Raw genomic sequence first — 23,855 nt, 5'->3', positions numbered from 1 at the left:
AAAATGGACTTTTTAGTCTGAACTGCCCTGGTCCATCCTGGAGTGTGACTGTGTGTATTCTCTGAAGAACAGAGCTCAGTGCTCTGGGCTACCTGCCTCGCAGTGCTGGCCACACTTGTGCTGTAGGCTCCAGGGCTGGAGGTCCCCAGGCTTGCCTAGTGTACATGCAGTGCAGCAACAGTGGTCCATGCTGCCCAGCTCACGGTCAATCTGGCTGAGTAACTCTCAGGCCTAGGGAAGCACAGCTCAGCCAGGACGTTGAGACAGGTGTTCACAGGCCTGCTTCCGATGCTCGCTTTGTGGAGTCCTGTGGACTTGAATACAGTACACGGGTATCCCTAAATATTCTAATAGCTAAGAAACGTGGTGTCCATCTCAGCAAGGTTGGGAGGTTGCCATGAGACTTGCATTCTGGTGTCACTGTTGACTGAGTGCCTGGCATTAAGATTCTAACCCTCTGTGCCTCGAGTGCTAGGCACTTTATCCCTGGTTATCTGTATCGCCAACGCCAACCCCCTCGCACCCCCCCACCCCAACTTTTTTTTTAACTTAATATGGTATGTGAGGGAAAGTGGTGGCTGTTCACACATGGAGGTAATTATATCTCCCCTGCCACCTTTACCTGGTTCTGGGGATCTGGGTTGCTAGGCTTGGATGGCAAGTGCTTAGACCTATTGCTCCTATATTTTAGTTTGAATGGTTTCAGTGTCTAGGCAGGCCTTGAACTGGGATCCTCTTGCCTCAACATCCTCACAAGCTAGGAATATAGGCCTATATTCCTAGTCAGTCAGTCTTAGCTGTTAGATGCTTTTATTGATTTAAAGTCTCATTGGTTGTCTATGAGGTCATAGTATATCTCAATTTTTTTTTTTTTTTTTTTTTTTTGGTCAAGGAAGTGGACACTTACTGGTTAAGATTTACCCAGTGCAACCCAACAGCCAGATGACATGGGGTAACTCAGGGCACCTTTCTTCTGAGTGAGTTCCAATATTCTGAGCCCTTTCCATGACCCCACTTTCTCCTGACCTGGCTGAGAGCGCCTAGGTGGCCTCCACTTTGCAAACGATGCTGTGAGCTGTCACCTGGGTTAAGCAGAAGGTGGGGTGCCAGGCACTCAGTCAGTGTTGAGATCCCAACTGTGCCCACCTAGTATGGCGAGGCCCTGGTCAAGTGTGCAGAGCTTACTACATCTGCTCTTTAAATGAGGGGACTGGGGGCAACCCTTCTAGTGTAGTGAGTGTCCTGTGGGAAGACGGTGGTGGTCTTCCTTACATAACCAGTTACCCAACATTAAGAAGCCAGACTGACAGTTGTTTATAGAAACGTTTAATGCTAGGGAAATGTTTTCACTTGAGGGAAGCTGTAGGGCTTGGCCTTGGGTACTCAGGGGAGGAACCCCAAGCACCCCTTCCCAGGCTGGCTGTTTACTTGGCTCTCAGACAGACCCCTTCACTTCCAAGGTTTTGAACTTGGGCAGCTGGCCCCAGCACTTGCGTCTGTTCTCAGAAGACAGATACAGATAACAAGTGCACCGCTCCGTACTGTCCCCACTGGCTGTTCTGGGAGAGTGAGGAATTCAAAGCTGAGCTCTCAGCACCTGCGCTCCACTGTTTCCTCTAAAAGAGCTGATAGAACTTGTTGCTGTAACCGAGCCAGAAAACTGCTATGCTCGGCCAGGTTTTAGCATGTTCTCAAGCCCATCCCCCTGGCCCCAGACCTCATCTGAACTCCTGTAGAGCAGCCCAGGCTATCCATCAGTCAGGCATCCGGTGCTCATAACATTAAGCCTGGAAATGGAGACTGCTGGCTGAAGACAGTCGTGGAAATAAGGGCCCACGCTGTGGGCAACTGCCATAGATACCCAGGTCACCGTGGGACACTGAACACATCATAAGGTTGAAGGGCAGATTTACACCCCTGTGCCAGCAAGAGACTCACTTAGTTGGAGCCTTTGGATCTAAATGTTGCCAAAGGGGGGTCTTGGAAACTGCACACTACCCAGGCATCTTGGTGCTTTTGGCTTACACCAAAACAAAAGGACAGATACAAATCTGAATTGTGTAAGACTCAGGATCCTGCTTCCAGCCCTGTGTGCAGGTTGTCAGCAGACCCTCACAGTAGCACCAATAGTCTAATTCCTGTAGAGTAAAACATGAGGGGAGCCCTGTAACCAAGGAAGGACCAGGGGGGTGGTCCCATGATTGTCCTACAGAGGAGGGTGTGGCTAGCAGCTGCCCAGTATGGCCTCAGGTGGACTCCTAAAGGTCTTGAGGCAGCAAGGCAAGGTAAGTGGCTATTAAGGGGCACGTGCAGTGGAGGAAATGTCCCTGCTGCCAACGTCTATGGCTTGTCTGTCCTTCCCTGCCTAACTGCCTATGAAGCTGGGCTGAAGAAGACCAAAGAGCCTTGGGAAACCTGTCCTCAGTCTTTCCAGGTCCGAACTGCACATACCAGCCGACTGCCTAGACCCTGTTCACTGCGGAGGATGGGCAGCTGTAGCCCCTTGGTCCCAGACATGGACACACTAACTCGGGTACAGGCCCAAGTCCTTGGCAAGCCTTATCCAGGTGGGGTTACAGCAGAACCCTGAAGGGCCTGTCCTCCCGAGTCAGGAGTTCTGGTCCTGAGAGGTAGAGGGACCTCACAGCCTGAGTTCTTGCTGAAGGCTAAAGTCCTTTTCTGGGCTTTGGGAAAAGTCTGTTTTTGTTCCCTCTCCTTCAGGGAGTATAGCAAGTATAGCCACTGTGAATGAAAGTACACACGTCCTCACATTTAGACAGGCTACCATGACCCACCCGACATAGCCTGGTTGGACTCGGCATAGGTCTGGTAAGTCACCTGAACATGACAGCTGGCCCATGCTTTTCTCCCCTGTGTGGTCACTGCCCTGCCCGATAGTCCCCATTTTCATATAGCAGCATATCAACACTGTCAGGAACCTCTCCCAGATAAATAGGTCCAATGGGGTTCTTGAAGTAAATGGGTACAGAGACAAGAGTTTCTGACCTTGTGGTCCAGAGTTAGCAGGCATTATATCATCTATCAAAATAAATACTAAAATTCCTATTAAGTCATCACAGTCCATACTGGGCACAGGTCTCAGTTCAGTGTGGCTTTACCCAAGAGGCTATACGTTTCCTAGTTGTCTAAGTCACTCAAAAAAATTGCCAAGGCAGGATGTTCCATTCAGAATGCAGTCCATTAGATGACGGGCTCTGGCATGGCCCAAAAGTAGTCAGTGTTTCTCGGCTGCGTAAAGGATGTTGTAGTGGGATGTTTTATAGAGCAGATAAACCGAAGGGATGGCAGCCTCAGGGAACACGTGGTGGTTCAGAGCGGTGTCCATCTCGTCGACATACTCAACCTGCAGAGCAATGTTGAGTGCCTGCGACAGGGCTGTGATCTGTACGTGGTCACACTCCATGGCCATGGGCTCTACTTCCTGCAAGGCCAAAATAAAAAACTTAGTCAGGAGGCCAGGGTGAGGGGGTGCATGCAGCCCTGGCTCCCAGGATCACAGTCGCCTGTTCTGTGCGAGGCTGGTGAGGCCCACCTGTCACAGAGGCAACACAGCCCGACATGACACTACTAGGGTTGCAGAAAATGAAGCAGAAACCATTTTTATTCCAGACCCCTTGATGGAATGTGCAAGAGAGGAAGGAATCTTTCAGGCTGACATCAGAAACTTACAACTAAAAGGGCCCTGAGGTTAGAGGCTTCCGAGTATAAGCCTGGAGAAACCAGAGCCTGGATCTGAGTCCTGATTCTACAGACAATAGAGAGGCAGAGACTGTGGCAGGTCAGCATGTGTATCCCACAGAGGGCAGCTGCTCTTGTGCCTGTGGTAACCACCATTTAAGTTAGGGGCCTAGTACCTCCTAATTGAAACAAAAATCCAGATAGCCATGTGAAAATTGTCCATTTCTTAACATGTGGGCCACTCCTTCAGATAAATACATCTGAAACAAGAGGCCACCGTAAGGCAGATGTGACAGGAGCTGTTTACTCTGCAGTACAGCAGCAGACCCGTCCCAAGTCCTGCGATGCCAGACATTACCCGGGGTTACAAGCAGCCTGCTCACGCCTCAGAGCTCAGGACACTCAAGGAAGATGTCTCCAACCGGCTAACCTCGCTAGTTGTAAGGGCAGAAACAGTGGGCCTAGAGTGTGTGAGGGACAGACAAAGCCCAGGCTGGGAGCTACATCCCCAAGGAGGACCCTAGGGACCTACGTGAGTGCAGAAGTCTTTGATGTCCATCTCCTCATCGATGAAATGTCGGAAGAAGTCAGCTCGGTTCCTGATGAAGGCCGACGTGAGGAGGCGTAGGAACTGCACGATCCGGTCCGAGGAGCTCTGGTCATTGAACACCTTCAGCAGGCTGGACACTGAGCTATCCTTCTCTACCAGCTCGACCACACTGTAAAACTTCACATGGCCCCGCCGTCAGGGCAGACCCGGCTCGCACCTGCCCCCAACACCCCAAGGGACCCCTCACTTTGAGACTGCAAGTATTAGTGTTGAAGCTCAGAGATACATCTAGGGCCCTGACATTGAGTCCCCTTCCACCGTACATTCAGAAGGCGGGAGGATGACAGTCCCCTGAAGTGAGGTCCCCTGGATTCACATATCCCCACAGGTCGGAAATGACCCTGCCCTGTCCCAGCCCCAACTGCAGAGCTGTGGACGGACTGAGGACCTCCAGCCTGTCTGCTCCTGTCTGCTCTGCCCATATGGAGGGCCTTGGTCCTCAACCAGTGTGGCTCAGGTGAACTCACAGCATTAAAGAAGTTTCTGAACTTGTGTTCCTCAAAGCCGGCAGCCAGAAGGTCGTTTGGGGTCTGTAGCACACGCTCTTTGAACCTGGAGGGAAGGAGACCTGATGGTCACAGGGGAAGCGGGTGCTGCTGGGACAGGCAACTGCCCAGTCCACACCAGCATCACAGAAGCACTTCCACATGTGCTGCCTTCCCTGCTATAGATGACTCCACGTTTCTCAGATGAAGAAACTGAGGCCATCGCAACATTCTCCCCCAGCTATGGCCATTCCCTTTCAAAAGATTCCTCCCTAAGCTAGCTGTGGTCCCACTTATCCACCCTGGTCATGTCCAGCTCTTTCCCTCTTCTCCCCCTCCCTCACAGAGACCTCCAGAGCGATGAACAACTCCTCCCATGTCACAAATTTGCTGGCCTCTGCCCATGACACTGCTCCTCACAGGGTATGTCTCCCTCATGGTTAGCCCAGGGTTATACTGGCAGCCCATTCTACAGCCAACCCCCATTTGCACTTTACCTGGGCAGGGCCTGTTAGGCCCCTGGGATGCCCCTCTTTGGGAGCTGCCAGTTTTCAGCCCACTTTAAGCTAATGAACTGTTATTTCAAGACTTTTATCAGGCAGGAGTTAGCATCCCTTACTAAAACCTAAATGGGCAAAGGTACAAGGAAATCAACCAAACTGGAAACCAGATGGAGAGATGGCTCATTGTTACGGAACACTTGTTCTTGCAGAGGATCCGGGTTTGGTTCCAAGAACAACTTCACAACCACTCCAGTTCCAGAAGATCAAATGAACTCTCCTGGCACCGAGGACACATCCATCCATCCATGCAGGCAAACACTCATACGATAAGTAAATATAATTTTGAAAATAATGAAAGAATACTCAGAGCTCAGTTTCCTGTCTAGTCCTCACTGTGCTTCCAGGAGGCTGGGGAATGTCACCTACGTAAGATGGGAATGCCACGGACCCCCAGCATGTCCCTCAGATCTCCGCTCTGGCTCCTAACACCAGCCGGCTCACCTATCAGGTCAGGCCTCCCTGCCCTCAAACCCTGTCCCATGGCTGCTAATAGGCATCCCTCCGATGCATAGCCCCTTCCTGTCACCAGCCACAGGGCCCTCAGGAGCATGGTGAGGCGCCTGACCTGGCCACCAAGTAAAACAGCTCTTCATTAACCTCAGGACCAGCCTGGCGCTGGGCTGTCCTCGCTCTCTATCGGGGTCAAGGGCCAGCAAGAGGGCTTGGTAAAGTGGCTGCCCCTCCATGCAGTGGAAGGGAAGAGGAGACTCCTAAAGTTGTCCTCTGGTCTCTATGAACACACCAGTGTGCCCTCTCTGTCTCACACACACACACACACACACACACACACACACACACACACATACACACACACAAACATGATGAAGGCCAGCAGGAACAAGCTTCCTCCTTCTGTAGTCTTTGTTGTCTTATTCTTTTCTTTTCTTTTCTTCTTTCTTTCTTTCTTTCTTTCTTTCTTTCTTTCTTTCTTTCTTTCTTTCTTTCTTTCTTTCTTTCTTTCTTTCTTCTTTTNTCTTTCTTTCTTTCTTTCTTTCTTTCTTTCTTTCTTTCTTTCTTTCTTTCTTTCTTTCTTTCTTCTTTTCTTTTTCTTTCTTTCTTTCTTTCTTTCTTTCTTTTTCTTTCTTTTTCTCTCTTCTTCCTTTTCCTCTTCTCCCTCTTCGTTTTCTTCCTTCTTTCTCGTCTTCTTTTCTTCTCCTCCTCCTTCCTTCCCTCCACCCCCTCCTCTATCTTGTGTTGGTGTTTGGAACAGGGTTTTACTGTGCGCTACCACATCTGTTTTTCATTTTTGCAGTAAATACCAAGCGCCCACCCAATGTTGAAGAGGTAATGCTGAAGGAAGTGTCAGACAGATATGGACACCTTCTGAGCCTCTGGGCCACCATCAACACCAGCACAGTGGACAGCTAGGTTTCCAGGCAAGTCCTGTCTCTACAGGACTGCTGCCCTGCGACCCAAGCCTGGTCCAGCACAGAAAAGCCGAGGCATCTACATGGGCCCCACTCACTTGAGGATCTCTCTGCTCTTGCCCAGCAAGGACTCCAAGTAGGAATAGCCTAAGGCCCTGTAGAAGCAGTTCCCGTCTCCTTTGGTCTTTCGGATCGAGGTGAATCTTTTGCTGAGTTCCTAAGGAGAGAGGAGGACACATGGACCTCAGCGGCAGTGGCAACATTGGTGTGGGTCAGCCACTGGCCTGGCCCACAGTTGCCTCCCTAGTGTTTCTAACCTCATCCGGCCCACAGATACACAAATACACTGAGGTGTCAGACATGGAGGATGTCAGCTCCTGGGCACGAGCCAGCCTTCGGTTGGGGAGGTGCCACAGAATTAGACGATAGTGACAGAGTTTGAGGACATGAGCTGGGGGTGTCCTGGGTCAGAGACATCCATACCAGACTTGGTAGTCAGGGAAGGCTTCCTAGAGGAAGCTGGCAACTGAGTGGGGTGGGTGACAGGAAGGCTGCAGAACACTAAGCAACCTCGGCAGTCCTATAAAGGTTTCTCAGTGGTGTGAGGAGTGCTGGACCACACGGATTCATAAAGAAGACTCAGGCAAGTGAATCCAGCTCTTAGAACAGTGCTTAGCTTGAAAATGTGTGGTGTTCCCACAAAGAGAGGCAAATGCGCAATGTCAGAATGGTCTAAGTATGTTTCCCTTTGCATAGGAACCTGGCCCGAACTCCATGTCTCTCATAAGGTGCCCCTTTCTTTACTCCCAACCTCAGCCCTCTTTGCTTAGGTTCTTGGTCCCTCTACCCTCTGCCCTACCTGGATTTTCCTCTGGTAAATCCTGTTTTCAGGATGATCCCGAAGAATGGATAGAATGTCACATTTTTCTGATATTAAGTTGAAAGATGTTTCACTCTGAAAGAGAAAGAAGAAACACTGAGCTGGCTTCAAAGACACCCGCAGGGCTCACAGAGCTGATGGCCTCCAAACAACCAGGTATACGACCCGGAACATGCCCTGTTCTCTCAAGGGATGTGTGAGCATGTGACCAGCCAGCATCCGAGGGACCTGAGTGAACAGCCCTGGTCCCAGGGCAGGGACAATCAGGACTGACACCATCATTAAGTGACCTGGTTATAAAGAACCAACCTTAAAACTTGCTAACATTCATTTCATAGTATTTACTACTTCAGACTTAATAAATCTCTATGTTGGAGTATGCTTCCACCTCATTCATTCATTCATTCATTCATTCATTCATTTACACTCATTCATTCCTTTACTCACCCCCTGACACTCCCCCCGCTCCAGTTCCTGAACATGAATCTTGTGTCAAGCCTGGCATCACCACTTGCAGGCAATACAGGGGTATGCCCATCCGTACACAAAAGCCAGTAATGCCACAGGGTTGGAGGTTAGCTGTGAGGTTACCCCATGTGGCACTGGAGGGTGTGTGTGAGGGGCCAGGAAAAGGGTAACAATCTGAGTTTACACAAGGGCCGAGGCATTGAGGACATCTTTCCATACGGCCTACCAGTGGTGCTCAGCTCTGAATCAAGGCCAGAACCAAGTGGGAGCCAAGGACTCCAAGCCTTGGAAGGACGGAAGCAGGTGGGAGACAGGGGCAGAGGATGCCAACGATGGAGGAGAGGCAGCCACCTCCCCACCTGTGTTTCTTTACTAGGCTTGGGGTGAGGGTGCTCAGGGGTTGGGGCTCAGCCAACTGGCCATGTACTCTTGCCACCAGCCAACTCAGGAGTGGTGCTCTCTACAGAGTAAAATACAAAGTGTTGGGCTGCAGGGCAGAGGTGGTGCACACCCTTAATCCCAGCACTCGGGAGGTAGAGGCAAGCAGATCTCTGAGTCAGAGGGTCAGCCTGGTCTACAAAGCAAGTTCCAGGAGAGCCAGGGCTACACAGAGAAACCCTATCTCGAAAACCAAAACCAAAAATTGCTGGGCTGGTGAGATGACTCAGATTGCTAACAAGCCTGACCACCTGAGACTGATCCCAGGATCCCACATTGGAGATCTCTCACAAGCTGTCCTCTAACTTGTGTCAGTGGTGGTTTGTGTACACATGCACGCGCGTGCGCGCGCGCGCGCGCGCACACACACACACACACACACACACACACAGAAAGTTTCCAGCTTAAAATAAGGGGTCTGTGGCTGAGGACTTGGCTCTGTAGATACAGCACTTGCCTTGAGAGGATCAGAGTTCAGATCCCCAAAATACATATTCAAGTTAGATGAGCAGCTTGCCTATGATCTCAGCTCTCGAAGGATTGGTACAGGGGATCCTGGGGACAAGCTGACAAGCTAGATTATCCAAATCGGCATATTGTAGGCCCATAAAAATGTCTGCTGGGGCTTCTGGGAAAGCTTTTGGTTTGGGATTAAAAAAAAAGCAGAGATGCTGATGCAGTATCTACTTTACAGCAGCCATCCTGTGACCAGAGGTTGACAGCCAACATAGGGAGGATGATTTGATGATCTGCTGCTACCCTAAGTCCAAGTTATGTGACATGGTGACTGGTGCCGTCACTGGGCATTGTGTGCCAAGCTCGGGAGCAGAGGCTCACATGGCCACACTATCTCAATTATCACAGCACTCTTACGAGGTGGTGATTATTATACCCACTGCCAAGGTCAGGTTGTTTGAGCTAGAAGTGATTAATTCGGACCAGTGTGAAGTTCAGACACACTGAACTCCTAGGCATGCACAGCCCAGATGCCAGAGCTCTCGAAGGGCTCATCTGCCAGACCACATAGGAGCATCCTGTCCAGGGCAGTGTGGGGCCTTCTTACCCAGAGGCTGGGTCCAACTTCTCACTTCTGCAGCACCCCTAGAGACACTGTCCTCCCCGCCCCACTTCCTGATGGGGGAGTTCAGTGTATCCAAGAGCCTGGGCCAGTGTATGATGCGCACTACAGAGTATCAAGGGACAGTTCCTAAGTGACTCCGGGCACCACCATTGAAAGGTATCAGCAGGGGGCTGGTGAGATGGCTCAGTGGGTAAGAGCACCCGACTGCTCTTCCGAAGGTCCAGAGTTCAAATCCCAGCAACCACATGGTGGCTCACAACCACCCGTAACAAGACCTGACGCCCTCTTCTGGAGTGTCTGAAGACAGCTACAGTGTACTTACATATAATAAATAAATAAATAAATAAATAAATAAATAAATAAATAAATAAATAAAAGAAAGGTATCAGCAGGCTAAGGGTGTGGCTTAACAGTGGGTAAGCTTCTCTGGCATGTGCAAGACCTGGGTTCATCCCTAGCTCTGCAAAGCAAACAAAAAAATAAAACAGGAAAGCAGAGCCCACCGCCAGAGGGGTGAGACAGCCCCTCCTCCGCCTCCTTTGCGCCTTCTACCTGTGCTAAGATACCAGCTTCTTCTGTTCTTCCTTCCCACTTCCTAGGCCCCAAGGTTTGTAACACAGCAGCTGTGTAACCTGCCCCTGCCGTGCGCCACTTCCTAGTCGTCTCCCTTTCAAAGGTCCACAGACCTCTGGCTCATAGCTTGAATAGCTCCATTTCATTTGCAGGTTTAAAAAACCTTAGGCCAAGACACCTTTCTTGACTTCATAGATGTGTATGTATGTATGTATAATACAGACACATATATACTTATATATTTAAATATACAATATATAAGACATGATTATGTATATAAAAATATATTTAATATATCAATAGAAACTATATATATTTATGTATATGTATGTATATATATATATATCACTATATGTTGTTCTTAATCATGGAAGTGTGACATCATTTACATAGCACACAGCTGCTACTGTGCAGTTAAATCTGTTAACACTGTGTTGAAGACACAGATCCCCATGGGGCAGTATTGTTCTGAATAGCCCTCTCCACACCTGTGTGCATGGCAAGGTGACCCACGGGCCCCTTGCCTGGCAAGGGGCCACATGTTCTGCTTGTCCAAACTTCTTGCTTCCTCGTTAATTCACTCATGTCTTGCTACCTGCTTCATGACTATTTGTTTATAGAAGTATTCTTACAGATGGCTGACTTAAAACGGTACGTGGGTTTTCTGAACAACAGGCTCCAGTGCACGACGCCCCAATGGTATTTAATGAACTAGCACTCAATCCTGGCCCCAAACAAAACCCAGAAATAAAGATATCAGGGGCCTGGGACCCCAGAAGGATGCCTAGCCAGCCATATTTACTTGACAGTTTCTGAGAAGGCATGAGGGACAAGGGGGAGAGGAACTCCATCCACCCTCAGAGAGGAGTCCTGAAGGGGGAGGCACTACACCGGGGAAGGCTTCCCAGGGCCTGCATTTGCCTGGCGTCGTAGGTAAGCTTGCTGCAGTTGACAAATTCCCGAAAGCTATTTGCAGCTGCCACACATCAGGACCAGCTGTGAGCTGTTAAGTGGCATTCTTCAGTCTCAGAGAGTTTTCCAACTTCATCTCATGTGTCCCTAATCTGTGTTGTGTCCCCAACCCCCAAGGTCCATGTGGCATGTCTTTTGAAAAGTATGTCTTTAAAAGTATGGTGGTAAAATGTACATAACACGAAACACACAACATTTCAGCCATTTTTATGCACACAGCCTTAAGTGCCCCCTCTCACCTCTACCCTTGGAAACCACCCTCTGCTTTCTACTGTCTTTACGAGTCGGACTACAGACGGGGTGTATTTTCCGATTTTTTTTAAAAAAAGAATGGGGTTGTTATATGTTTTAAATTTACATATATTACACACACACACATTAACTTTACGGATACTATTTTAAAAACCAGCCCTGTTTGGGTGTCGTGATAATAGCCTGTAATCCAGAAGACTGAGGCAGGGGGATGGTGAAACTGAGGCTAGTATAGGCTACACTTCAAGACTATCTCAAGGGAAGGGTAGGGAAGAGGGAGGGAGGAAGGAAGGTAGATGGGTCTTGGGTTGACATCTAGTGTCCCCCAAGTGTATATGTGACCCTAGTGCCAAGCAGATCTCCACCCTGGCACTGGAAGTCCCTAGAACACCTTTGGAATGGCACAAGTCCCCACCCAAATGCACCGGCATTCCTGGGTGAGACCAGCCTCAAGATCCAGGAAGAACCTAAGAGCAGTGTCAGTTCACTAGTCCGTGAATCTGGACCGATGCTCTGGGTTTTGACCTTGGCTAACATTAATTGGTGTTTGCTTTTAAAACCCTGGCTGAAGACTTCCAGGTTGTTCTGGAGCAAACGAACACAGACTGGTCACGCCTGACTGTGCTGTCAGACCTCACCAGGCCACAGCAAAGACACTGGCTCTTTAATTGCTGGGTTGCGGACAGATGCTAATTAATTAAGCAGGGCAGGCAGCACCTGGGCTTGGCTACTATTTTAGCAGTGGAGGTGAGAGGTGTGACCAAACCCACAGCCAGGCTCACACCTCTGCCTACAGATCGCATCTGCCAGTCAGCCATTCTGTCCGTGCATCTGAGCATGCCCACATCCCAGGCTCAGCAGCACCCACCAGACCCAGCAGGCAGGTCATCTTTCTCTGGGCAGCTTGAGCAGGGTTGACTCACCAACCAGGCCCCGGTGCCACCACTCAGCACACAGCCTGACCTCAAGGCACCTGGGAAAGCTGGAAATGCCAGCCTCACCTGCCTGCCAAGCAGGTTCAGAGCCTCAACCTCTCCTTTAGGAAGGCTCACGTCCTTGCCAGACGCCACCCAGAGTTAGCCCTACCTGCTCGCCTGGAGTCCTCACAGGCACTAGTAGGAGTGTGCTTTTTTAAATGTCTACTTGGGGACTGGGAAGGTAGCCGGATGGGTAATGAATTGCCCCGAGTTTTGTAACAGCAACTGTGTAACCTGTCCCTGCCATGCGCCCGTACCTCAGCACTGGATGAAGATGTAAAGACAGTCAGTTCTCCCGACTGATGACTGGCCAGTCCAGCCAGTGAGTGAGCTTCAGGTTCAGTGGAGAGACCCCATCTCGGAAATTAGAGGAGTTGGGGAAAGGCCTCCGCGAGCAAGGCGCTTGCTCCCCAAGGGAGACAAGAGTTCAGATCCCCAGATCTGATGTGTAGCAGCTACCTGTAATCTTAGCCCTCAGGAGGCAGAGATGGATCCCTGCAGCAAGCTGGCTAGCTAGACCACCCAGAATCGACAACCTCCAGGCTCAGCGAGAGACCCTGTCTAAATAAGCAGTGATCGAGGAAAACATCCAGTGTCACCTCCTGACATCCGCATGCAGGAACACATGTGCACGCAAACCTACATACATGTGTGCCCACACACTTAGGAAGCAGGTTCATATGCATACCTCACACACATGCATGTGCGAAATTTGTAAAAGAAAAATGATAGAGGAGGGTATCTGATGTCAATGTCTGGCCTCTACACTCATGTGTACAGGTTGGTACAGTCCTCTATCACGAACACACAAACATACAGGAATACACCCAAATCTCCCCCCCATACACACACACACACACACACACACATATATATACATACATATATATACACACATATATATATATGAATTACATATACACATATATACATGTATATATGTGTATATGTATAAACATATAAAATTGTATATATGTATATATGAATATTCATATACACCCAGATCTCTCTCTCTATATATATACATATATATATATATATACACTCATACATATGAATTACAGATAAACATATATACATGTATGCATGTACATATGTATAAACATATAAAATTGTATATATGAATATTCAGATATGGATTTTCATATATGAATATATGTATATATACATATATATGCATTCATATATACATATACACACATATATATGTAATATATATCAGTTTGTGTATATATATATATATATATATATATATATATACACACACACTCTCACACATGAAGTGTACAAAAGTCCATTATTGATGAGGTGACTGAAGCCAGGGGTGCGGGAGACCTGTCTCCTTGGAGGACCCACTCCTGCTCCAACACCTGGGGACAACTGTGATGTCACAGACCATCACCACTGGACTTCTTTGCAACTGGAAGTCAGCATCCAGCCTCCTCCCTCTAAAGACAAGCTGTGGCCAGGCTGTGCTTTCCGGGCCTTCCGGCCTCTGCTGCAGTGCAGGCTGCTTTCCTCAATCCCTAAAGGCTGCCTAGGCACCCTGCCTGAGTTAGACCCTTGGGACCTATGTGGTGGGAGGAGAGAACTGACTCTCTCAAGTTGCCCTCTGACCTCCACACATACTCTATGGCATGCGTGCACCACACCCTCACCCCTGCCACCCCCACCCCCACACAAATAAATAAATACACATTGAAGGCTGTCCGCCTTCCGTGATGGATAACCCTTTTCTTTCACCTTGTAACCTTTCTTTCCACGGTCCCCTTACCTTCCCCTCCTCCCTCTTGTAGGGACCGTAGTGGTGATCTGTCTGTGCCATCCTTGATGACTAAGGGTAATCTTCCACTTCAGCCCCTTAACCGAGTCACACTTCGGACTCTGCCATGGTAATATATCCCACAGGTGCTAGGTAACAGGATACGCTAATCTTTGTTGACAATCACTCGGGCTTACTTCATGACCCTTCTCCGTGGGGCTCCAACCCCTTATCTTAGTTGCTGGCTGTTTTCAGAGTTCCTGAAGCTGGCCTCTGCCTCCCTCAGATAACGTGAACTTGTGGAACATCTTTGAGCAGCCTCCTGGCCTTAGCTCCGGCCTCACCTCTCCCTAGGACTCCAGCCTCAAACAGCGGCAACCTCTCAGTCACCCAAACCGCCCCTTCCGATTCATCCACGCTTAATTACTCTGTTGCCTCTCTGTCCCCACCAGGCTTCTCTAGCCCCTAGGATGCCCTCCACCCACCGGAGTATACCCCCAAATCCAGGAGCCCCACTAGTTCCTGGGTCTGGCCTGAGAGCACTCACCGTCCCCCACAAGGAGGATGCAATGCACCCTGCCCAGTGTCCTCGGGGCTTCCTCTCCCAGACAGCCCCACATTCTCTATGAGCAGTCAGCGCAGGCTGCTTAACAGGCTGGGCCTTTCCTCAGTACTCTCTGCTGGGCTCAGATGTTTAACTGCCAGTGTCACCGTAACAAAAGGCAGCACTCTGCCTTCGTGACTGGACTAACATCACGATTCTGAGTTGTACCCGTGTTGACTCAGCTTCCCTAGCCCTGCCTTCTGCCAAGCGAGGCCTTTCCTCATGGTAAGAAATCAAGAAGCCCCTGGCCTGATGCTGGCACCTCCCAAGCTCTTTACAACTTCCCAGCTTCCCAAGCTCTGAGCCTGATGAAGCTGTTTGGTATAAATGGCCCAGTGATAGGTTTATCACCGCAATACAACCAGGCTAAGACACAGCCAGGAGTCAGGAGCCGAAGCTGCCATAACTAATACCTGCAGACATGAAGGCTTCGGGGTGGGGCAGTGGCTACAGCTGGGATACCTCCCAGGTGGATGCTGGAACAGCCTTCGCAGCTGTGAACAGGCCACCGAGGGCGATTTGGGAGTGGGTAAGACAAGACGGAGAACAGAAGGTAAAGTGGGGGTCTTCCCAGAAGATTCTGTGTGAGAACGCCGGCAGGAACTGGCACAGAAGAGGCCGTGAGGATGGAGCCTCAGATGGAAGTGAGGAATGAAGTCCTGGAGACTGGAGGGAAGGGCCATCTCCGCAAGTGGCAAAGAACTTGGCTGCAGGGTGTCCTTGCCCCAGGTCAGGTCTACATGGGAAAACAGAACTTAAGAATAATGAGCTAGGAAGGACATAGGTGGCAGAAGTCTACAGCAGCGGCATTCAGGCTGCGAAGTGAGTTCTAATAACTTTATCTACTAACACGGGAGAGAGGCATGATGTGGGTAAAGACGGGGTTCATAAGTGAAGAGAATAAAGATCTTGGAAAATTCACAGCCTAAGTAAAAGAATGACAGAGCATGTTTATGCTAAGGATGTGGCCCCAGGGCTGGCCACCTGCTAAAGATAATAGCACATAAGGGAGCGAGGTGTCACTCAGGGAGACAGGGTAGGAGACACCTCCCCTCCACACACACACACAACATGGCAGAGAGCCATAGGCTGGTTACACCTAGAGAACACCTTCCAGGGAGCCTCTCAAGGGTTCCCACCTTTCAGGGTGGCAGACCACCTGGGTGACCAGCTGTGTGGCAGGGCCTGGGGAGGGCTGCTACTCTAGTGGCCTAAGCTGTGGTCTCGGTGGAGAGACCACATGGGCAGGCCCCGAGGCCTGCAGAATGACAGTGGGATGTAGTGCACAGTATTCGGGCCCAGAGTAACCAGACAGTCTCCACTAGGGTGATGCCCACACCAGAGAAGACCATGGGGATGCAGTGTGGCTGTTGTGAGCTGCTTCCTAGGCTGTGTCCAGTGAATTCCAGGGTGGGCCACCTCAGTGGAGAAGTCTCCCTCCCCTCCCCCATCATCCTACCACCCCATCTTGCTTGTTCGGGACAGGATCTGACAGGTGGGCTTGCTGGATGACTTGTGCTGTCTCCCTCTACTCAAATGCCAACTCCACAAGGATCATTTGTCATTTGTCACTTGTCACCTGTCATTTGTCACTGATGGATCTCCACTTTCAGGAATGTTGGAATGTATTCTAAAAACACATCCCAGGTGCTTCGAACTGAATTGTTGAAGCCCAAGCTCCAGGCCTCAGAATGCAACTTTATTTTGGAATAGGGTCATCGCTGATATAATTAGCTAGGATGAGGTCACAATAGACTTGGCTAGGTCACCAGCCCGATGACTGGTTTCCTTTTTAACAGAGGAGTATAAACACACGCATGGGAGAGAGCCATCTGTGGACGAGTTCCAAAGTCACAAGTCAGGCTACTGCCGGAAGCGTAGGGAAGCTGGAGATGGAACGTCCCTAAACACCTTCAGAGGGACTATGTCCCTCCCTGCACATTCACCTGAGACTCCAGCTTCCAGACTCATCAGAAAACCAGTCCCTGTGGGTCTCTCCCGTGGAAGGATTTTGCTGCCGAAGCCCTGGCAAGCATGCTGAATGAGCAAGCCTGCCTCTCCCTCCAGCTGGCCACCCACGACCCAGCATCAGACAGAGCTAGCAACCATTTCACATTCATCATTAAATGTTAACAGTTCCCTCATGTGCAGACAACCCAAACTCCACAGCCCAGCATGCGAAGCCCTGCACAGGATGCTCAGATCCCATCCAATCTCCCTACCCTGCTCTCCCCCATCCTCCCTGAATCTACTCGGATCAGCTGCCAACTCGTCCCAGGAGGCCGGCTCTTGACCAAGGCAATCTCCCTGCTGCCTGGGAGGGACTCTTTCCCCAGTCCTTCCTGAGTTCTTCTATACAGCCTCCAGCTTTTTCCTACCAGTGGAGTGGGCCATGATCCCAAACTGTTGGACACTCAGGCCATGCCAGTGGCCTGGCTCACGGGCATGAACTCTGGAACAGGGCAGGGGTCATGTCTTTCTTACCACTGCCCCAGCATAGGCTGAGGATGCACCAGAGAAGGTGGCAGACAGGAGTATGTGCCTGGATTGCCTATACTCACACTCACTCTTATCCCCAAGAGCAAAAGCACGCAGAGCAAGGTGAGCCCCTCCATATGTGCAGCCCTGACTGCCGAGAACTTCATGGCTTCTGCCTGGCATCCACCTTCAAGCTCAGCCCAGTGACGCCGACATCAAAACAGAGAAAGATGCTCTCAGTCCCAAGACAGTCTCCAGTATCTACCACCCTTGCAATACAGCCTCAGCCAACACTTAAACACATTACAGTTGATCAGCCTAAGGGCCTCAGGACTTAACACAGTGCCCAACACACCGTAGGTACATAATAAACATCATGTAAACCGTCTCCAGCTCTGTCCTCATGACTCCCAGACAGATGTCCTATTTGGTGGGTTTTAACATCTCTCTCTCTCCAAGGCACCCAAACTCCCCAGAAGGGAGTTGCTGTGGGTCCCAGCTGCTGGTCTCCTGGGTTCAGGGCAGATCCTGCTATCAGTAAGGGACAGAAGTTGGGGTCCCAGCTCCTACAGCCCTGGTGTGCTGTCTGCTACCACCTGTGGTGGCCAGAAGCCACACAGCCTCCAGCATCTGTCTGACTAAAGCTGTCATTGCAATAGCCCAATCCCCTGGCAGGTAATGTAGAAATCCCTGGGCCACACTCCAAGAGCATCAGAACAGGCAAACCCTGGGGTACTAAGAACGAGCAGAAAACCAGTGCTTCCAGTCCCTCCCCCACTGGTTTTACACACACACACACACACACACACACGCACACGCACACGCACACGCACACGCACACGCACACACCCCTCCCCTCCCCCCACAGAGCAGGAGGATGGCTTTGAAGATGCCATGGCTACCTAGCCACACTCAGCACAGTTTTGACTCTGAAAAGGTGGGAGGAGGGGCAAGCACAAAGAACCAGGCACCAGCACTAGCCAATTTCTGGATTTCAAAGGCCCTAGTTGAAAAACCACCTCTCTCCCCAAACACACACACACACACACACTCCTCATTATCACTATTGGGATAGCCCGGACTAGAGTGTTATTTAGAAGTCCAGCCTTATCTAGCATGCATGAAAAACCAGGGTTCAAAACCCAGCATCACCAAACAAAACAGAAGGAGCGGGTGGTCCCAGAGCTAAGTGATCCCACACTGACCAGTAGCACTAATGATGGTCAGGCTCCTGGAGCCCTTTGCTGGAAGTTGAATAGCAAAGGCTAACCACCATACCCAACCCCCTATAGGAGGAGGCCTGATCCCATGGTAACCTGGAGGGTAGGCTGATGCAACACACAACACTGGACCAGAAGCTTGGGTCCAGAAGTCCTAGCTGTCGAACCACCACAGTCCCTACCAGCTTTCTCTCCTAGTCTGGCCTCAGTTTCCCCACTTGTCTGAGCCCTGGGTTTGACTGGGTTTGACTAACCCAGGATCTCCTGGGCCTGTTCTGCTGGGAAGTTCTTCTAAGTCAGTTTGCCTGGACTCCTAACTCATCTCTCACAATCAGGGGCCGGCCTCTTCACGTGTCCTAACTCTACAGACCTGTTGCCATCAGAAAACTGAGCTTACATCAAGGGACCAAAAGGCTTGTCGGGGTGGTCGGGTCGCTCGTCCCTGGGGACGGTTGGCTGGGGCATGGTCAGTCTGTAGTAGCTGGGTGGGCTGCAAGCTTAGGAGGGCTACTTAACAAAGAGTAGAGACCACAACCCCAGAGGTATCCCATTCCTCACCAGCCAGGCACAAGCATCAGGACTTAGAGTTGGTGCCTGGGGACCACCTAGAGTGGCCACGAGGCAGCAGGGCTCAGTCCCGGGCTGGATCTTCTGTCTGCGGGTCCCCGAAGGGACAGCGCGGCGCATCCCGGTGTTAATCCCGAGGGTGGAAAGGGCTAAGCCTCGCGCCCGACCGCGCGCACGCATACGCGCCCTGGCGGCGCCCCCTCCCCATCCCGCCACCACTGACCATAGTGACCGGAGCCGTCGGGCCACGTCCCGCCCCAGCGAGGAGCGAGCGGGTGCCAGGGGAGGCGCTGGGCGGCTCCGCCGTTGGGTCGGGCGGCGCGGGCCTCGCGGGTGTGGGGCGAGCGCAGAATACACCCGACCGCCCCTCAGACCGGTGCGCAGACCTCCACTGTGTCCCAGCAAGACGCACACCCCGCGATTGACGTCGGAAGCCGGCAATCAGAAGTCCGGACGCGAGACGTCACAGAATGTGGGTGGGACTGTACTCGCCTTCGGCCTGTGTTTTGGGGCCCGTTTGACAGGAGGCCTCCCTCCTTTTAAAGACACAGAGTGCTTTTAACTACCAAAGGAGCTGGCCCGATCAGGAGAGTTGGTCCAGGTTTGCAAAGACAGAAGGACTTTTTAACTAAAACTGCAAACTGAAGTCGTCTAGAAGGTTAGATGGTCCTGATTAATTAATCAACGAGTTCACATAAGTATATTTCTCTCAAGATCAGAGGACATGAGCTTAAGAAATATGTATCCAGTGACATTAAGTTACCTGCCTTTTGCTGTCTAGCTACAAATAACACTTTACCTCTTTGTAACTCATGAATCAGACAGGCATCCAGGCAATATCTGTTGAATTAATGAACGTTCGAGAAGGTTGAACGTGGTTCTGGGGATGTATGGGGTGTGTAGAAGACACAATACTGAACCAGGCGTATGTGACTCACCCTGTGTACAAGCTCATTATTACTGGACATCAAACAGGAAATATTATTTAACGTTTGCTTGCCAGCCCTTGACCCCTGAAGGAGCTATTGTGAGCGCCGTATGGAGAAGGGGGCTCCTGTACCTGGCACATAACTATTTCAGCAGGTTCTGGTACTTACGTGATTCTACTTTTCTGTGGTAGAAATGTGATAATGTTGGATAGACATTGTTTTGATCTTTTCCTGAGCTAATGATAGATGACTCTCAAACCCTCAGAAAACTGGATAGCCAAATTAAGTGGCAGCTTCAGTCAGCCCCACCAAAGGAAACAATAGACGCACCCCAATGTTCTGTGGTGTAACGCCAAATGGGATGATGCATGCATACTGCATTTTCATCTCATGGTGTGTATGTGTGTACCTGTGCTGCATATGCCAAAGCCAGAGGTAAACTTAGGCATTGTACTGGCTAGTTTTGTGTTAACTTGAAACAGGTTGGAGTTATCACAAAGAAAGGAGCTTCAGTTGGGGAAATGCCTCCATGAGATCCAGCTGTAAGGCATTTTCTCAATTAGTGATCAAGGGGGAAGGGGCCATCGTGGGTGGTGCTATCCCTGGGCTATTAGTCCTGGGTTCTGTAAGAAAGCAAGCTGAGCAAGCCAGGGGAAGCAAGCCAGTAAAGAACATTCCTCCATGGCCTCTGCATCAGCTCCTAATTCCTGACCTGCTTGAGTTCCAGTCTTGACTTCCCTTGGTGATGAACAGCAGTATGGAAGTGTAAGCTGAGGCTATTGGTGAAGCCTAGTTGCAGAGGAAGACCCCAGTGTATTGGAGATGTCAGTACTATGGCCTGATCACCAAGAACAACAGCAGCAGTGGAATGGATCTCATTACGGGTAGTTTTGAGCCACTATGTGGTTGCTGGGATTTGAACTCAGGACCTTCAGAAGAGCAGTCAGTGCTCTTAACCACTGAGCCATCTCTCCAGCCCCTATTTTTATTTTTTTAAGGTTTATTTTTATTAGCTGGATGCAGCACCATATGCCTTTAATCCCAGCACTTGGGAGACAGGGGCAGGCTGAGCTCTGAGTTTGAGGCCAGCCGGTAGAGCAAGCTCCAAGACAGCCAGGACCACACAGTGCAACCGTGTCTCAAAAACTAGGTACACATATAATACATACATATATGAATACATTGTGTATATATATATTCAATCATAATATATATATATATTATTATTATTATTATTACTGAATGTCCTCTAAGTCAAGCATTTGCCATCTGGAGGGGTTCATCTGTGTCCCCTTTGGAAAAGATTGTCCCAGGTGTGTTTGTTGATTGTTTACATCCTGAAATAGAGGAATAGAGTAGGGCAGGAGGCCCTCACTGACTACCCAGCTTCTCCCACCATCTCCAAATGCAGCACATGCCCCAGAACTAGAGAGGACAGGAAGCCTGGAGAGAGAGACAGAGACATTTCTCTCTAGACAGAGAAACAGAGAGAAATAGAGAGAGAGACACACACACAGAAATGCAGAGAGAGAGACACAGAGACACACAGAGAGAGATACAGAAAGAGAGAGACAGAGACAGAGAGACAGAGAAACAGAGCGACATAGAGACACACACAGAGACACAGAGAGAGACACAGAGAGAGACAGAGACACACACAGACACACACACACACACACACACACACACACACACACACAGAGTGTTCTGAAAGGATCCTCCTTCCATCTGTGTGATTACAGGGAAGCCTTTATCACATGTGGGTAAGGCTTTTCAGGTGCCCATTGGGGGACGGGGATGAGCACCCATACCCCAGTAATTATCTCTCACCTATGCTCTGTAAGGAAGCCCCATAAACTCACTGTTTCCCCAGAGTAAACTTTTGTGGAATTGTGCCTTGATTTGTCGTTGAGACCTTGGGAGGGAGGGTGGACACATATCTGACCCCTGGGAAGGAATTTTAGCAATGTATGTGTGGGTTGCAGGTGTCTGCATGTGGGTATGCGTGTGAGTGCAGAAACTGTGGAGGGTGCGGGTGTCCACATGTGGGAATGTGTGTGAGTGTAGGTACTGTGGAGGCCAGAGGATGTGTCAGATGCCCTGAAGCTTGCATTATAGACAGTTGAGAAGCTGCCTGACATGGTGCTGGGAACAGAGGTTAAGTTCTCAGGAAAGCAGGAAGTGCATGCTCTTAACCCAGGGCTGTCACTCCAGCCCTTCCACCTTATTTTGGGGACAGAGTTTCTACTTGAACCTGGATCTCACAGATTCCATTAGACTAGCTGGGCAGAGAGCCTCGAAGAGCCTACTGTCTCTGCCTCTCTAGTGTTAAGATTATAAAAGCAAGCTACCATGCGCGCGCGCGCGCGCGCGCGCGCGCGTGTGTGTGTGTGTGTGTGTGTGTGTGTGTGTATGTACATATGTGTATGTGTATATGTATGTATGTGTATGTGCATATATATCTATCTATATCTATATCTATATATATCTATATCTATCTATCTATCTATCTATATATTCTGAGGAAATGCTCAGTCCTTATGCTTGTGGGACAAGCACCTTCCCAACTGAGTCATCTCTCAGCCCTGTATATATGATGTTTTAAATTTGTGATTGCTTTATCAACCACCACTCTATTACAGAGTCAAGGCATATCTGGACTAGATACAGCTCTCTTCTCTCACCCTCACGTCTTCCAATATTCTTCACCTCAGCACAGCTAGGTTCTTGTTCAAGCCAGCATCTGTGTCTTTGACGCCGCACCATACATTGAGTCGGGACTGTGGGGTCCAATTGGGGTGTAGGGAGCAGCAACAGCAACCAACTCTTCACAGTTGTTTGTGTGGGAGACTCATGGTCAGACACACGGAAACCCAGATATACATCCTTACTGACCTTCCTATTCCAGCATGTGGAAGGTGGCCCAACATTCCTGTCCCCGTATCACAGGGAGATCCAATTACTTGCTCGGCCCAGCTTGATATCACACACCTTTGATTCCAGGCTAAGCTAGTGGATCTCTTCAAGTTCAAGGCAAGCCTGTCTGTCTATAGAGTTCTAAGTCAGCCAAGGCTACCGAGACCTTCCTTATCTTAAATGAAAATAAAGAAGGAAAGGGAAAAAGAAAGAAAGAAAGAAAGAAAGAAAGAAAGAAAGAAAGAAAGAAAGAAAGAAAGAAAGAAAGAAAGAAAGAAAGAAAGAAAGAAAGGAGGAAATGAAGGAAGGAAGGAAGAAAGAAAGAGAGAGAAACAAAGACAGAGAGAGAAACAAAGAAAGAGACTTTGCTTGCCCAAATCTACAGCACACATCTTTGCTGAGTTCTCGTAGCCTGAGTACCAAGCTGGCTTTGTACAGAGAAACTACACAGCAGTGTGAGAGTTGTAGACGACTCCCTGCTGGACCACTGCAGGCTCTTCCTGAACTCTTGGAAGATTAGGCAAGAAGAACACTGTAGAAACCTGTAGCTTGTCTTTGCTACTCTGTGTTCTTCTTTTTCCCACCTTTATCCCACCCCACCCCCCACCAGGGTTTCAGCCTCCATCACTATATAGGAGAGAAACAAGGTCAGAGGGGAGAGACGTAGAGATCCTTTGAATTCTATTTCTTTCTTCTTTTGTTTCTTCTTAGAGCACATCTACTAACAAACCTCAGCCACACACACACCCCCAGTGACCACCAAGCACCAAACCCGTTTATGGGGCCCTAGTATTTATATACCCTCTGAAAAATTCCCACAATTCCAAATGTCTCCCAATCACAGAAACTATCTGCAGCTGACAAAAACCTTGCCTCTGCCAGAACAGGAGACAAGTCATGGTCCTACTACCATGGATAGTTCAAAGCAGCCCCTTATCCCCACACCTGGGATCAAAACTAAAACATATTCTTATAATTCCAGAATTCTCACTCCAGAAACCTCCACTCAGTTCC

General features: G+C 49.8%; 1 protein-coding gene across 2 annotated transcripts; it reads right to left on the bottom strand.

Annotated features, from left to right (window-relative positions):
• Window positions 1–1,309: 1,309 nt before the first annotated feature.
• Otub2 (OTU deubiquitinase, ubiquitin aldehyde binding 2) lies at window positions 1,310–19,396 on the bottom strand. Of its 2 annotated transcripts, none has more exons than XM_021202214.2 (6): window positions 19,220–19,396; window positions 7,584–7,679; window positions 6,823–6,941; window positions 4,777–4,861; window positions 4,232–4,426; window positions 1,310–3,442 (listed from the first exon to the last, which is right to left on the bottom strand). In XM_021202214.2, the coding sequence occupies exons 1-6, from the start codon at window positions 19,220–19,222 to the stop codon at window positions 3,236–3,238; spliced, it is 705 nt and encodes a 234-aa protein (XP_021057873.1). In that variant the 5' UTR covers window positions 19,223–19,396; the 3' UTR covers window positions 1,310–3,235. The 2 variants fall into 2 exon arrangements, with proteins under 2 accessions (XP_021057873.1, XP_021057872.1); XM_021202213.2 differs by lacking the exon at window positions 19,220–19,396 and adding an exon at window positions 15,145–15,414.
• Between the last annotated feature and the right edge of the window lie 4,459 nt (window positions 19,397–23,855).

The sequence above is a fragment of the Mus pahari genome, chromosome 7 (genome assembly GCF_900095145.1).
Source record: "Mus pahari chromosome 7, PAHARI_EIJ_v1.1, whole genome shotgun sequence".
Lineage (NCBI taxonomy): Eukaryota > Metazoa > Chordata > Mammalia > Rodentia > Muridae > Mus > Mus pahari.
This window is presented reverse-complemented; position numbering and strand designations above follow the sequence as displayed.